Source organism: Polypterus senegalus, chromosome 5, assembly GCF_016835505.1.
Source record: "Polypterus senegalus isolate Bchr_013 chromosome 5, ASM1683550v1, whole genome shotgun sequence".
NCBI lineage: Eukaryota > Metazoa > Chordata > Cladistia > Polypteriformes > Polypteridae > Polypterus > Polypterus senegalus.
The window spans coordinates 116,172,658-116,188,013 of NC_053158.1; the positions used below are offsets into that span (position 1 = coordinate 116,172,658).

Sequence of the window (15,356 nt, forward strand, 5' to 3'; positions counted from 1 at the left end):
CAATTCAGGGTCATTGGTGCAGGGGTTTATCATGTCAGTACTGAGCACAATTGTGGGTACTAGAGGGCACTTCTGCTGCCCATACCCAAACACAGACAGACACAGACACAAGTTTAGAACACAAGCTTTTATTTTTTCTTCTTTTTCCACATGGGGAAACTCCTTCCCTGTTTCCCACTTGTACAGCACAGTTCAAGCACACAGCACAGCACAGCACAACACTACACAAACACAGTTTCTTCTTCTTTCTTTTCCACTCCTCCTCCAGCAAGTGCTACAACCAAGGCTCAGCAATTTTCCAGGTGCTCCATGGTGATGGCCACAGGCCTCAGCAGGGTAAAACTTACATGCTCCAAATCTGTGGCACTGCTGCAAGCAATGAGGGGCTGCCCTCTAGCATTCCAGGGGAGGTAATGCCCTAGATATGCTCGCTCCCCGGGTCCTTCCAGTATAGAGGCGTCCCAGCCAACCACCACAAACCTAGACGATTCACACATACTGAGGATATTTTATTTATGGAACACTACTGCCATACTCAAATATATTTAAAATATTTTTTAATAGTATTCTTGGGAGCAATCCCAAAGCCACAGTACAACAAGGCTCCGGGCAAGGCGAGACGAGGATTGGTCCTAGAGGAAGTCCGAGCAGGTGTTGAGGAGGTGAGGACCAGCAGGACGGTGAGCATGCGGTAGCAAGGGGCATGGACAAGGTGGGAAGGAGCGCTGGAGAGGAAGATCACCTGGAACGACATCTGGAAGGCAGAGCCACAGCGTATTAAGTTTCTGGTCCAAGCTGTGTACGACATGCTCCCCAGCCCAACGAACCTGCATGTTTGGGGCAAGAGTGAAGTTCCAACGTGTCCACTCTGTCCTGGACGAGGATCCCTGGAGCATATTCTGAGTAGCTGCCCATCTGCCCTTGGAGAGGGCCGATACCGTTGGCGACACGATCAGGTCCTAAAGTGTATAGCAGAGACCATTTCACATGCAGTGGCCAACAACAAATATGCTGGCAGCCAGAGAAGAATTGCCTTCATAAGGGCTGGTGAGCAGGCGAAAGCAAAGCAAAAATCAACCAGTCTCCTTTCATCTTCAGCAGATTGGGAGCTGCGGGTTGACCTGGGCAGGCAGCTCAAGTTCCCAGAATTTGTAACAACCTCATTGAGACCCGATATAGTTTTAACATCTGCATCGTCCAAGCAAGTCCTTTTGTTGGAACTGACAGTCCCATGGGAGGACCGCATGGAAGAGGCAAATGAGTGTAAGCTGCTCAAGTACCAGGAGCTCATTGAGGACTGCCGAAGGAAGGGCTGGAAGGCTTGCTGTGAGCCCATAGAAGTAGGGTGCAGAGGCTTTGCCGCTCGATCCCTGTGTAAGATCTTTGCCAGGCTTGGAATCACAGGAGCTGTAAAGTGGAGAGCCATTAAGTCCATCACAGAAGCCGCAGAAAGAGCTTTGAGGTGGATTTGGATCAAGAGGTCTGCAATGTGGGCCAGTGCTGCTGGGACACAAGTTGGGGCGTGATCTACCCCGGCTGGGTCACCTGAGAGAGGGTGTCTGATGATGTGAGACCTGAAACACCCGATGATCTCAGGAAACATCACTGATAATGTGTCCCAGCACATCCAAAGATGTATCTAAGTACTATTGTACATAAACAGGTTGGCAGTATTAAATGTTTGCCTTTAAACTTTCAAACTAAAGGCACTTGGAGTAACCACTGTGTACATCGAAGACATTACATGCATACATTGTATAGAAAACATTATCAAAACTGTCTCAAAATCCTCCTTTTTGTATTGGGTACCTTTTATATTAGATGTGTTAGGACGGTTTCTTGTGTTCTTTTAAGTCTGACAACATATTACAGAGTGTAAGTGATTCATTATTTAAAGTGGAGCTTGTTCGCAATGAATGTATTTCTCTTTATCTTGCTAAAACAGAAAAAAATGATGCGTCTTTCTTTAAATGAATTTTAACTGACTTTTTAAGTGTTCAATTTGTTATCTGGTATATAGTGAAATTATAAAGAAAGAGATCACTTCTGTTTGTAGAACAGAAATCCGTCTCATTTTTTTCCTAGTAAAAATGTATTGTCTAAATTGTGTGTGGTAGTAATAGCACAGGCAAGAAGTGGGGTATGGTTAGTATCAGCTTGCTTGTCCAGATAAAGACTTAAAAAATCTATCCAGCCAGAAAAGAGATTAAAAATCTGTATGCCATTTTGGGTCAAGGATAGCAAAGTACAGCCTATTTTAGAATTTGGCTTTTAAGAAGAGGACAAGTTTATAATATAGGTGTTTTCTGGTAGTTATCGACCTTTCAAGGTTAACAGGTTATCCCAAAAATAGGGTGAAGTTGTTTACTATCTACTGGGGTTAACTCTGCATGACTGAAGTTGAACATCTGTTTGGCTGGAACAAAGTTTACCCAGACTTGTGTCAATGACCATCAGTGAAGGTTGGAAGAAGCTGTGAGGTTGGTTTTGTGAAAACTGCTCCATGTTGGCTGCTATCCATTAAGATATTTACAAAAATAGTAGGACCCGCCAAATACATTCTAGGATTTTTTTTTATTTGCATTTTTTATTGACCTTTTCTATTTACGTAACATAAATAACCTTCATTTGTGTATGTATATATATAGAGAGAGACATTAAAAGCTTCCGGGTCAGGAGGACACAATCACCCTGGAGCAGGAGAGGACCATGGGAGAGGAGGAGAGACATTCCAACTCGTTGGGACCCGTGGCCACAGACAGGGGTCGCCTTAAGCCTCCTAGAACCCGGGAGAACTTTACTTCCACCACACTTGGAGAGAGAAAAGTTCATTGTGGTGATTATTGCTAAGTGCTTTGTGTGTTGTTCGGGACTGAAACCTGTGTTTATTTATGTTAAATAAACGTGTGACTTTTATAAAGATGTGGTCTCCGCAAGTCTCATAATGCACTTAGCAATAATCATCACAATGACCTTTTCCCTCTCTCTCTGTCCTTGGCCGCCTCTGTTCTCCTCCTGGGAGCTTCGTCCTACTCCCACTCCTGACTCTGGCTCGTCGACTGTTAGGAGGCGGGCCCTTTTATTCCCACCCGGATGCATTCCAGGTGGCTGGAAACAAACTTCCGTCAGCACTTCCTGGTGTCCCATATTTATATAGACAAACAAATCAATTAATCATACTTGAGATCTCAGTATTTGTCTATCAATATTAATTAGAAAATCATTATTTGACTTGAGGTTTTTCATATAAAGCACCAAAACAAAGGAACAGTGGGCACTTTTATTGTCAACATTGCACACACAGAAGAAGACTTGAAATATGCAGGAATTCTACATATACAGTATGTCATTGCAGAAATTAAGGTTCAAAAGCCAGAATTCACCTTGAAATCAGAAACCAGTTTAGCTGTTAGTATTTGCTTCCTCCTTTGAAGTATATTTTAACTCTCAACTCAATAGGCAGTTCTCCAGCAGTGTTTCTTGTATCTAACTCACTATATATTTATTTGATCGTGCCAAAAACCCAATGAAGACAGATTGCAATCTGTACAGAGTGCAAATACTGTACAGAAAATTGCACAATGTTATTTCCAAAGCATTGTTGCCTGTAGAATGGAAGTTTCTGTATATAAAGGCATGGTGTTAAAACAAGCAGTTAAAAATATGTAATGTTTTCTACCAATTATGTACATGTACTTATTATCCTGTTGTTGTTTATTTCATTAACAGGGACCATTTACAGTATGGGAAGGAGCACCAGGCACTAGAGCTTCTGCAAGGGGTCATCATCGACATGTTTTTCTTTTTGCTAATTACATCTTGATCTGCAAGCCAAAGAGAGAAACAAACACTGAGACTCAGGCATACATCTTCAAGAATATGATGAAGGTGAATGCTTGTTTAATGCATGATAATACATTCTAATATTTTTCTTTACTATAGCATCTTTTTGATTTGTTAAAATGTAGCTCCAACTGATAGGATTCCTCACATTTAGATTACAATCTTGCTGCCTTAGGCGTGCTCTTATAAGTAAAATTCTTAGATTTTACTTATAAATAACTTGCTGTTTTGGTTTATTATTTTAGTGTGAATTGCATATTAGTCATGTTTTATTGTATTATTGTAGATTATCCATAACATGCACCTAACAAGAAAGCTACCAACTAACCTGTTCGATTCTTTTCTTAATATGGGATAGGAAGAAATGTCAAAATCAGCTATGTATCTGTTACTTTTAACCTCTTTCCTGTCTCATTACATATTCAATCCTAGTGACCCTCTTTCAGCAGGCTGCTTCATTGACTAGGACTGTCTTAAATTTCATTCCTTTACCCCAACCTATTTTATAATCAATACAGGAGTTCCCAAAAACATTCTTTTGAACACTTTAAGGACCACAGCTACAGAAGGAATGAAAGTCCAGAACTTGGCTTTGTAGTAGCAATTCAGACAGAGACACTGAGTTTAAGCTTTTACTTATAATTATATTTATCTGTCTTTATATTGTATAGTGGCAAATATAAACAATACAAATAATTATACAACATAAATGGATTCATGCATTCTTCAATCAGGCCCAGATGACAATTCCCAAATGGTACAGTTCCTTAGTCACACATTAATATATTTTTCATTGAAAAACAAATTCTTGCGAGAAAGAGAGCTCCATTTTCAAGTGTCCAGAAATTAAACAGCAGCAGATAACAAGTTTCATTTAAATGTCTATACAGTATTTTCAACATTCTTTTCAAACATGTCAGAATAACAACTTAAATAAGCCCTCCATTTTCTGTAATGAAGCACCGACTGACCTAAACTGAGGGAGTTCTTTTTCAAAAAAAAAAAAAATTAAATAAAAAGTAGCCGCTCTTCTCCCCTTTCTCATTTAAATAAGCACACACGTAATTTTCTTTTTGCTAGTAGAGGTTTCTCAAAACTGTGGAGATGGTACGATTTCATTTTCACCAACTCAAAGTTAATTCCCATGGTAATCAAAAGCTACTTGAAGCTGCAAAGAGACTAGCTCTAAACAACATTCTAAGGGCGTGTGTGATTTTCTAACTATGTGAAATACTCTGAATCCTGTTTTGCCATTCTGCTTTCGCAGAATACTCTACATTTTTGTTCAGCATGACAAGAATTTAAGTCTTCGGCATATCACCTGAACTTTGTCAAGTTAAAGGCTAAATCATCTCCCATACATGGTTTTTAATATTCATCTTTTTGATTTCAAAAATACACCTATACTCCACTAGACTTCCAGTAAGGATAAAACTGTTTTTTTTTTTCTTTTTCTCGATTTTATTAAAATCAAATAACATTCCATACAAAACTCAAGTTTTACAAAAAAAAAAAAGGTTCAAAACAAATCAACCCCCATCCCTGAGAAAGAGCTAGGCCAACAGAGTAAAAATTTAAGCTAGTAAAAATAAGTAAATAGATAAATTAATAAATGAATGAAAATAAATGGAGTAAAAGATGGGAGAGAACCTGCTACCTCAATTTAAATGCTTATTGATTAGATCCTGCCAGGTTTTGAAAAAGTTTTGTACAGATCCTCTAAGTGCGAATTTGATTTTTTTACAGTTTCAAATAGTATATAACATCATTTACCCACTGACTAAGAATAGGTGAGTTAGGATTCTTACAGTGGAAAAAGATAAATCTATGTGCCGATAGTATAATAAAGGCAATCACAGTTTATCTGTCCTTCTCCACTTTGAGCCCATCTGGAAGTACCCCAAACACAGCTGTTAGTGGGTTAGGAGGGATTGTGACACCAAGGCTGTCTGAAAGGCATTTAAAGATTTTGGTCCAAAATTATGATAAAGTAAGGATACAACTGTTAAACTTTAAAAAAATTTTAGTGAATGTGAGAATACCAGAAATGAGTTTGTTTCTAGTATTCTGAGGACCTGCAAAAATATGGTTGCTACCCAAATAAATGTGTTCAGTAAATAAAATTATTGTCTTAGGTCTCACATTATTAACTCCAGTTTTCTGCATTCATCTTCCATTTCCATTACCAAAATAGTAGTTAAGTTGATTGAGGTAGTCTTTTCATAATTTATTTTGGACCATACAGTTTAAGGAACCAATGCTTCAATACCAAGTACAGCATTTTTTTTTTCAACTGGGAATAACTGTAAGTGGTGTTTTGAGTCAATGGAACTAGACATTCTCTGATCTGGATGGATAAAAGCTGACACAAAAACGCTGGTGAATCTGCCTTCTTCGTATCTCACCGTCACTTAATTTTTTTTTTTATTCAGTTTTATTGAGTGTTCCTGCTCATGCAAAATTAGTATGCACCTTACTGTTTATGATGTCGATGTTGCATCCTCCTTTTCTTTTTCCATCGCCTTTTCTAGTAAGATGCGATGACGAACTTCCTCTGCAATATGAGCAATAAACACTCTTCTATTCACAGTGGCTGCTGTGCAGACAAATATATGGGACACTGAGTATAAATTTATGGTACTTGTAAAAGTTAGCTTTTTTTAGTTTTATTCTCTCAATCACGATCACGCTCTAACAATGTCTGACTCTAAGTAACAGCACCAGCATAAATTCACTCCCGATCTGACGCTGTTCGTTTTCAAATAATATTGCATTAGTGTCCCATATATTCGTCTCTTTCTTTTTTTTCTCCGTGCTGCATCGACATTGTGCACTAGAAGGCGTGAGCTTATTTTGTGCAGCAGGATCAACGCACATGTACTGTGCAAGGCATGCACGGGGGCTACTGTGAAAAGAAGAGTGTTCATTGCTCATATTGCAGAGGAACTTCATCATCGCATCTTACTAGAAAAAGAAAAGGAGGGTGCAACATCGACATCATAAACCGTAAGGTGCATACTAATTCTGCGTGAGCAGGAACACTCAATTAAAACAATAAAAAAAATAGATGGTGAGATATAAAAAAGGCAGATTATCCAGCGTTTGTGTGTCAGCTTTTATCCCTCCAGATCAGAGAATGTCCAGTTCCATTGCCTCAAAACACCACTCACATCTACAGTTATTCCCAGTTTCAAATAAAAACTAACAGCGTCAGCTCCCTGGGTGGAGGGGCGGTAGTATGTAGGAAGGAACAGTATGTCAAGGGCGTTGTAAGTGAAAAGAGTGATCATTATGAAGCTGGAATCTGAAGGTTTGATGATGAATGTTATTAGTGCATATCCCGCAAGCTGAGAGTGCAATGGATGAGAAGGAATATTTTGAAGTGAGTTGGATGAAACAGTAGAGAGTGTACCCAAGGAAGAGAGAGTGGTGATTGGAGCGAATTACAGTGGACATGTTGGTGAAGGGAACAGAGGAGATGAGAAGGTGATGGATAGGTATGGTGTCATGGAGAAGAATGAAGAAGGTCAGATGACAATGTATTTTGCAAAAAGGATGTACATTGCTGGGGTAAATACGTATTTAAAGATGAGGGAATAACACAGAGTGACATATAAGAGTGGAGAAAAATGCATACAGGTGGATTATATCCTGTACAAGAGAGTCAGTCTGAAGGGGACTAGAGAGAGCAAAGTGGTGGCAGGGGAAAATATAGTTAGGCCACATAGGATGGTGGTCTCTAGGATGATGCTGAAGATCAAGAAGAGGAGGAGAGTGAGGGCAGATCCCAAGATCAAATGGTGGAAGTTGAAAAAGGAACACTGTATGATGAAGTTCAGGGAGGAGGTCAGACGTGCAGTAGGTGGCAGTGAAGAGTTACTAGATAGCTGGGCAACCGCAGAAGAGTTGGTAAGAGGGACAGCTAGAAGGGTGCTTGGTGTGACATCTGGACAGAGGAGGAAGTACAAAGAAACATCGAATGAGGAAGTACAGGAGAGTATACAGAAGAAGAGGTTAGAAAGATGAAAAAGTAGACGGGGTACCGAGAGAGGTGGTGAAGGCTTAAGATAAGGCGTATGATGTATAGTATGAGATGTTGGACACTAAGTAGGGGATAAAGGAACTGTACTGATTGGCTAGACAGAGGGCCTGAGCTGGGAAAGATGAGCAGTAGGTTAGAGTGATAAAGGATAATGAGAGAAACATATTTACAAGTGAGGAGAATGTGTTGAGCAGATAGAATGAGTACTTTAAAAGGTTGATGAATGAATAGACCAAGAGAAAGAGAAGTTTGGATGATGTAGAGAAAATGAACCACAAAGTGCAATGGATTAGCAATAAGGAAGTAGGAACAGCTATGAAGAATGGGAAGACTATTGGGATGATATACCTGTGGAAGCATGGAATTGTTTAAAAGAGATGGAGTTTTTAACCAGATTGTTTAATGAAACCTTGGAAAGTGAGAGGATGCCTGAGGAGTGGAGAAGAAGTGTACTGGTACAGATTTTTAAGAATAAGGGTGTACAGAGTTGTAGTTACTACAGAGAGATAAAATTGATCAGTCACAGCATGAAGTTATGGGAAAGAGTAGTGGAAGTTAGGTTAAGAAGAGAAGTATGTAGCAGTATGGTTTCATGCTGGGAAAGAGCACTACAGATGTGATGTTTGCTCTAAGGATGTCGATGGAGAAGTACAGAGAAGGCCAGAAGGAATTGCATTGTGTCTTTGTGGATCTAGAGAAAGCATATGACAAGGAGCCTGGAGAACAGTTGTGGTAATATATGAGGAAGTTGGGAGTGGCAAAGAAGTATGTAAAAGTGGTAAAGTATATGTACGAAGGAACTGAGACAGTGGTCAGGTCTGTGGTAGGAATGATGGGTGCATTCAAGGTGGAAGTGGGATTACATCAGTGATTGGTTCTGTGCCCTTTCTTTTTTGCAGTGATGATGAACAGGTTGACAGAGGAGATTAGAGAGGAGTCCCAGTGAACTCTGGTGTTTGTGGAGGACATTGTGCTCTGTATTGAGAGTATGGCGCAGGTTGAGAAGAGGTGAAGATACACTCTAGAGCAGTGTTTCCCAACTTTGGTCCTGGGGTCACACTGTGGCTGCAGGTTTTGTTCCAAACAGCTTCTGTTTTTAATTGGACTCCTGGGCTAATTAAGTGATGTGTTATTTCCCAAGTTCTGTGTTTTGGGAACAATATAGAAATTACAAAACTCAGCTTTTTAACACCACACACATTTATTTACAATATAATATTCACAAAAATGAGCATAACCCAGTCTTGCAGCACCAATCACCCCTTTAAGTCCAGGCCTTCACACTATGCCTCTCAGTCTCTGGTCCGCCTGCACTCCTCTCCTCCGAGCTCTGTCCTCTTCCACCCGACTCCACCCATCGTATGGAGGGAGGCAGCCCCTTTTATATCCACCCGGATGTGTTCCAGGTGTCTTCCAGTGACCTTCCGCCGACACGCCCTTGTGTGGCAGAAGCACCAGCTGTGTACCTGGAAGCACTCCGGGTGTCCCCGTTCCTCTTCCCTTCAGCACTTCCGGGTGTGGCGGAAGTGCTGAGGTCCAGGGCTACGAAGGCAGTGGGGCGGCGACCACAGGCCCCTACAGGGTTGAGCTTCAAAGCTCCCTACCCGTGGTCCCCAAAGCAACCAGGGCGGTCACCCCACATGGTCTGGGGAAGGCGCAAGCCCTCCTCCGGTCCTCCTGGGCGTCCCAGCCGGGTCACCTCCCCAGTCGTCTCAGACAATATATACCTGTATATTATATAAAAAAATATGATTTTTCAGTGTTGTTGCCAGCCAGCGTGTCTGCTCTGCTCATTTTTAATTGTCATTATTAAGATACAACGAAGGGGAAAAACTGCATAGAGAAAGGGCAAAATATAATGAAATCAACAAAAGAGAGTTAAGCTTTTAAATCTATAGCAAAAGCAGAAATATTTATAAATGTCTTATCAATGTAAAAATAATGCTTCTGTGCTTCTCTGAATGTAGAATAAAAGAAAAATAATACCAGGTAATTAAATGAGATCAGTGTTATCGGGTGTTGTCACTAATTAGGAATCTGATTGGAACAAAAACCTGCATCCACAGTGTGCCCCAGGACCAAGGTTGGGAAACACTGCTCTAGAGAGGAGATCAATAGTAGAAAGTAATGGGGACTGAGGTGAAGAAAAGAGTGCAGGCAGGGTTGAGTGGGTGGAGGAGAGCAACAGGAGTGATTTTTGACATACGAGTACTAACAAGAGTGAAAGGAAAGGTCAACGAGATGGTAGTGAGACCAGCTATGTTTTATGATTTGGAGATGGGGCCACTGACAAAAAGATAGGAGACATAGCTGTAGGTTGACAGAGTTAAAGATGTTAAGATTAGCTTTGAGTGTGATGAGGATGGACAGGATTAGGAACGAGTGCATTAAAGATTCAGCTCAGGTTGGACAGTTTGGAGACAAAGCCAGAGAGATGAGATTGGGATGGTTTGGATATGTGCAGAGGAGTAATGCTGGGTGTATTGGGAGAAGGATGCTAGGGATGCAGCTGCTAGACAAGAAGAAAAGATGAAACCCTAAGAGGTAAGAGAGGGCATGCAGATGTTAGATGTAACAGAGTAAGATGCAGAGGATGGGAAGATATGGAAATAGACGATCCGCTGTTGCTACCACTAACAGGATCAACCTAAAGAAGAACAGGTAGAAGAAAAAACATTCCTGTTATGTGTGTAAACAGCTCACACACCCTTGCACAGTTTTTAAATTGCTTTTCTGACATAAAGAAAAGTCAGGAATTGCAGTATACATGTATGCAGCTTGCATTATATTTTAATCGTAAAACCAGACAGATTATACTCTACTGAAATCTATTGGTCATAAGAGCACATAATCTACCCCTCTGAAACAAGAGGAAGAGGACTGTCTTTCCCCTTTATCCTCTCTTGTTCTCCCTTTCCCATTCCCATTACACAACCTCTATTCCAGTAAACCTTTGAGTGTAACTTCTTACAGTACATTTCTACTGTAAATACCATATCCAAGTCTTCTAACAAAGCCAAACAAATTGTGATACAGCTGCAATACTGCACCCTGAGACTCCAAGTGATATTTTTACAGCACAATTAACCTTGGAATCACATGTTGTAGTTTGATACGAAGTATATTAAGGTTGCTCTGCAGCATGCTATCTTTTCTCTTTCACAGGCCCGTTGTGAATCGCTTGAAAGCCTTACGCTGTAAAATTATAGAGAAAGCATTCTTTTAAAAAGTATTTTAAATTGTTCTACTTTTCTGGCCTGTACATCTAAAAACATGAGCCTTATGTTACTGTCCAAGTTTTATTTATTTATATATTATAAAATAAAAGACAGGAGCAAGATGAAAGTTTGGGGCACCATTAAGGTGAAACCCGCATAATTCTTGGAAAAAAATAACAAAAATTTGCAAATCACAAGAAAGTCTTTTCAGACTTGAGTGGAACCCCTTAAGAAGAAGGAATATTGGAAGGGGCCAGAGAACCTTGACCCAGAAGTGACATCATTGATGCTACCAGTCGTCTGATCTGTAAGGGAGACCCACAACTCAGTATTGATTACCATTAGATGAGCCATTGAGTTATCTCCCAAGTGTACATGTATGACATGGCCCACCAAACACTGTTGCCTTGTGTAATCCAAATGGGAGGGGACGATAATGCCAGTGTCCACTAGGGGTACTAAAAACAATCTTTTCCTTGTCAGACTCCGTTAAAGGAATTTGCCCATAACCTTTTGTTATGTCAAGTGTAGTCAAGAGTCATGCTTTCTTGAGTCTCTCGAGTTCATATACTTGCGACATTGGGTATGTATCAAATCATCAATTTGTGAGGCTTGATTAAGACAATGGAAGTTGTTGCAAAAACACCAACTGCCATCATTCTTTGGTGCAGAGGTAATGGGGCTATGCCAGGGACTAAAACTTTCCTCAATTACACCAAGGTTTACCATTCACTTGATCTCTCATGCCACTTTTTAGAACATTACAACAATTTAGACGAGAAGAGGCTATTGAGTCCAACAAAGCTCACTAGTCCTATCCACTTAATTCTTCTAAAATAACACCAAGTCTGGTTTTGAAAGTGACTTAAGTCCTACTGTTTACCACACTGCTTAGTATCTTATTCCATATATACAGTGGTGTGAAAAACTATTTGCCCCCTTCCTGATTTCTTATTCTTTTGCATGTTTGTCACACAAAATGTTTCTGATCATCAAACACATTTAACCTTTAGTCAAATATAACACAAGTAAACACAAAATGCAGTTTTTAAATGATGGTTTTTATTATTTAGGAAGAAAAAAACATCCAAACCTACATGGCCCAGTGTGAAAAAGTAACTGCCCCCTGAACCTAATAACTGGTTGGGCCACCCTTTGCAGCAATAACTGTAATCAAGCATTTGCGATAACTTGCAATGAGTCTTTTACAGCGCTCTGGAGGAATTTTGGCCCACTCATCTTTGCAGAATTGTTGTAATTCAGCTTTATTTGAGGGTTTTCTTGCATGAACCACCTTTTTAAGGTCATGCCATAGCATCTCAATTGGATTCAGGTCAGGACTTTGACTTGGCCACTCCAAAGTCTTCATTTTGTTTTTCTTCAGCCATTCAGAGGTGGATTTGCTGGTGTGTTTTGGGTCATTGTCCTGTTGCAGCACCCAAGATCGCTTCAGCTTGAGTTGAAGAACAGATGGCCTGACATTCTCCTTCAGGATTTTTTGGTAGACAGTAGAATTCATGGTTCCATCTATCACAGCAAGCCTTCCAGGTCCTGAAGCAGCAAAACAACCCCAGGCCATCACACTACCACCACCATATTTTACTGTTGGTATGATGTTCTTTTTCTGAAATGCTGTGTTCCTTTTACGCCAGATGTAACGGGACATTTGACTTCCAAAAAGTTCAACTTTTGTCTCATCAGTCCACAAGGTATTTTCCCAAAAGTCTTGGCAATCATTTAGATGATTCTTAGCAAAATTGAGAAATCTGCCATGCAGGCCGTTTTTGCCCAGTCTCTTTCTTATGGTGGAGTCGTGAACACTGACCTTAATTGAGGCAAGTGAGGCCTGCAGTTCTTTAGACGTTGTCCTGGGGTCTTTTGTGACCTCTCGGATGAGTCGTCTCTGCGCTCTTGGGATAATTTTGGTCGGCCGGCCACTCCTGGGAAGGTTCACCACTGTTCCATGTTTTTGCCATTTGTGGATAATGGCTCTCACTGTGGTTCGCTGGAGTCCCAAAGCTTTAGAAATGGCTTTATAACCTTTACCAGACTGATAGATCTCAATTACTTCTGTTCTCATTTGTTCCTGAATTTCTTTGGATCTTGGCATGGTGTCTAGCTTTTGAGGTGCTTTTGGTCTACTTCTCTGCGTCAGGCAGCTTCTATTTAAGTGATTTCTTGATTGAAACAGGTGTGGCAGTAATCAGGTCACGTGTAGCTATGAAATCAGCCTAGTTGCTCTTTTCTGGACTATTTCCAGTGCTGCTATGTCATTTTTGTAGCCTGAAGACCACAACTGTACACATTACTCCATATGAGGCCTCACCAGTGCATTTCACAGAATCACTTACAGGCTCCTTGTGAATCTCCTTAGTCCATAGACTTAGTACTCTACACATTGTGCTATATAACCTAACAATCTGTTAGCCACCTTAATGGCTTCTGTTCACTGTCTGGCAAGTCCACTCCTAAATCCTTCTCATAAGGTGTCCTTTTGATTTTCAGACCTCCTATTATGTTTTCAAACCAAATATTTTTACTTTCTACATGTAATACTTTACATACATTAAATTTCACCTGCCACTTATCTGCCCAAGCCTGGATGCTGTGTAAGTCTCACTTCAATTATTCAAATTCCAGATTATCTGTTAATCCACGTAACTTGGTATTATCTGCAAACATAACCAGCATGTTACTTATATTCCTATCCAAATCATTTATATGTATTAAAAATGGCAGCAGCCATACCACTGACCTCTATGGAATACCACCCTTATTTTTAGCCAATTCTGATAAGGTTCCTCACACCATCACCCTCTGCTTCCTGCATTTTGCACCCATCCACAAACACCCTGAACTCCCACTTTTAGTTTGATGCCCAACTTCTCATGTGGTACCTTATCAAATGCTTTCTGAAAGTCAAGATACAACGTAAATCATATCATATGCTACTCTTTGATCATATCCTTTTGTTGCTTCTTCACAGAAATCCGGTATGTTGGTAAAACATAACCTCCCATTCTGATTGTTCAGTAAAACTCTTTTTCTTGCCTCATGCTGCTCAATCCTTCCCTTAAATATTCCTTACATTAATTTACCTGTGATACATGTTAAGCTTACTGGCTTATTGTTGCTTGGATCTGCTGTGTCACCCTTTTTATGTAACAGGATAGTATTTCCCATTTTCCAGTTCTTTGGAATTTCACCAGTGTGCAGTGACTTCTTGAAAATATACGTCAAGGTCTTATATGTACTTACTAATCTCCTTCAGAACTCAAGAATAAATATTACCAGGTCCTAGTGATTTGTTTGATGTAATCCTGTTTAATCTAATCAGTACTTCTACTTCTACAACTTCCATATAACTCAGTACCTCCTTAGTAGTACCCTTTACTGCTGAAAGATTACTTACTTCCTCACATGTAAAGAACTCATAAAAATGTGAGTTTAGAGCATCTTCTATTCCACTGGCTGTATTTTTTAATTCTCCTTTATCATTCCTGATGCACTTCATCTCCTCTTTGACTGTTCCTTCACAACAAAAGTACAGAAAGAATCTCTTTTGGCCATCTTTCACCTTATCTGCTATATTCCATTTACCCTCATGTTTTGATACACCTTGCAATTCACATTGCATTTATTAATGTTATAAACATTTTTTATTTCCTTTGCAGTTTCTTTTTCAACTCTTTATTAGCCACTGTTGAGTTTTTTTTTTTTTGTTTTTTTTTTTAATTTGCTACTAACAGTTTTAGTCTTTGCATCTACACTCTTTCAAAACACTGAGAACTGTATTATATTATGATCACTTGACCTCAGTGGTTTACTCCCCTCTACACTTACATTTCTATCCTATTTATTAAAAAATACTCCATCTAGTTGGATAATGGATGGATAGACAGGCTTCCACCTGTGCTGGAGCTTTAACATACTGTGTTAAAAAACATTCACTGATTACATCTAAAACCCCTGCTCTTGTGTTCTGGTATTTGTAAGGTTATCCAAAACTATGATACTCCCCTATAAAATCGCCTTTTAATTATTATTATAGAGATGTGAGTTGAAATTACTGCCTGCATTAGGCAGTCTATATCATAATCCTAAAATAAGCCTCTTTTACTAATGTTTTCCAGATGAAGCCAGATAACCTAACTAAGATGGGGTTCATTGTTCAATTGAAGAAGACTTGAATTTAAATTATGTTAAACATAAACAGCAACCCCACCTCCCTTTCTATCCTGTCTGTCCTCCCT

The 15,356-nt window shown here is 39.8% G+C and overlaps 1 protein-coding gene across 8 annotated transcripts in view; it reads left to right on the forward strand.

Annotated features, from left to right (window-relative positions):
- The window catches only part of obscnb (obscurin, cytoskeletal calmodulin and titin-interacting RhoGEF b), a 571,330-nt gene that overhangs the window by 500,325 nt on the left and 55,649 nt on the right, over positions 1–15,356 (forward strand). For all 8 annotated transcript variants that reach the window (XM_039753252.1, XM_039753258.1, XM_039753256.1 and 5 more), the window contains one exon: positions 3,730–3,888. In XM_039753252.1, the coding sequence (XP_039609186.1) occupies positions 3,730–3,888 (159 nt within the window). The remainder of the gene's footprint in view (positions 1–3,729; positions 3,889–15,356) is intronic.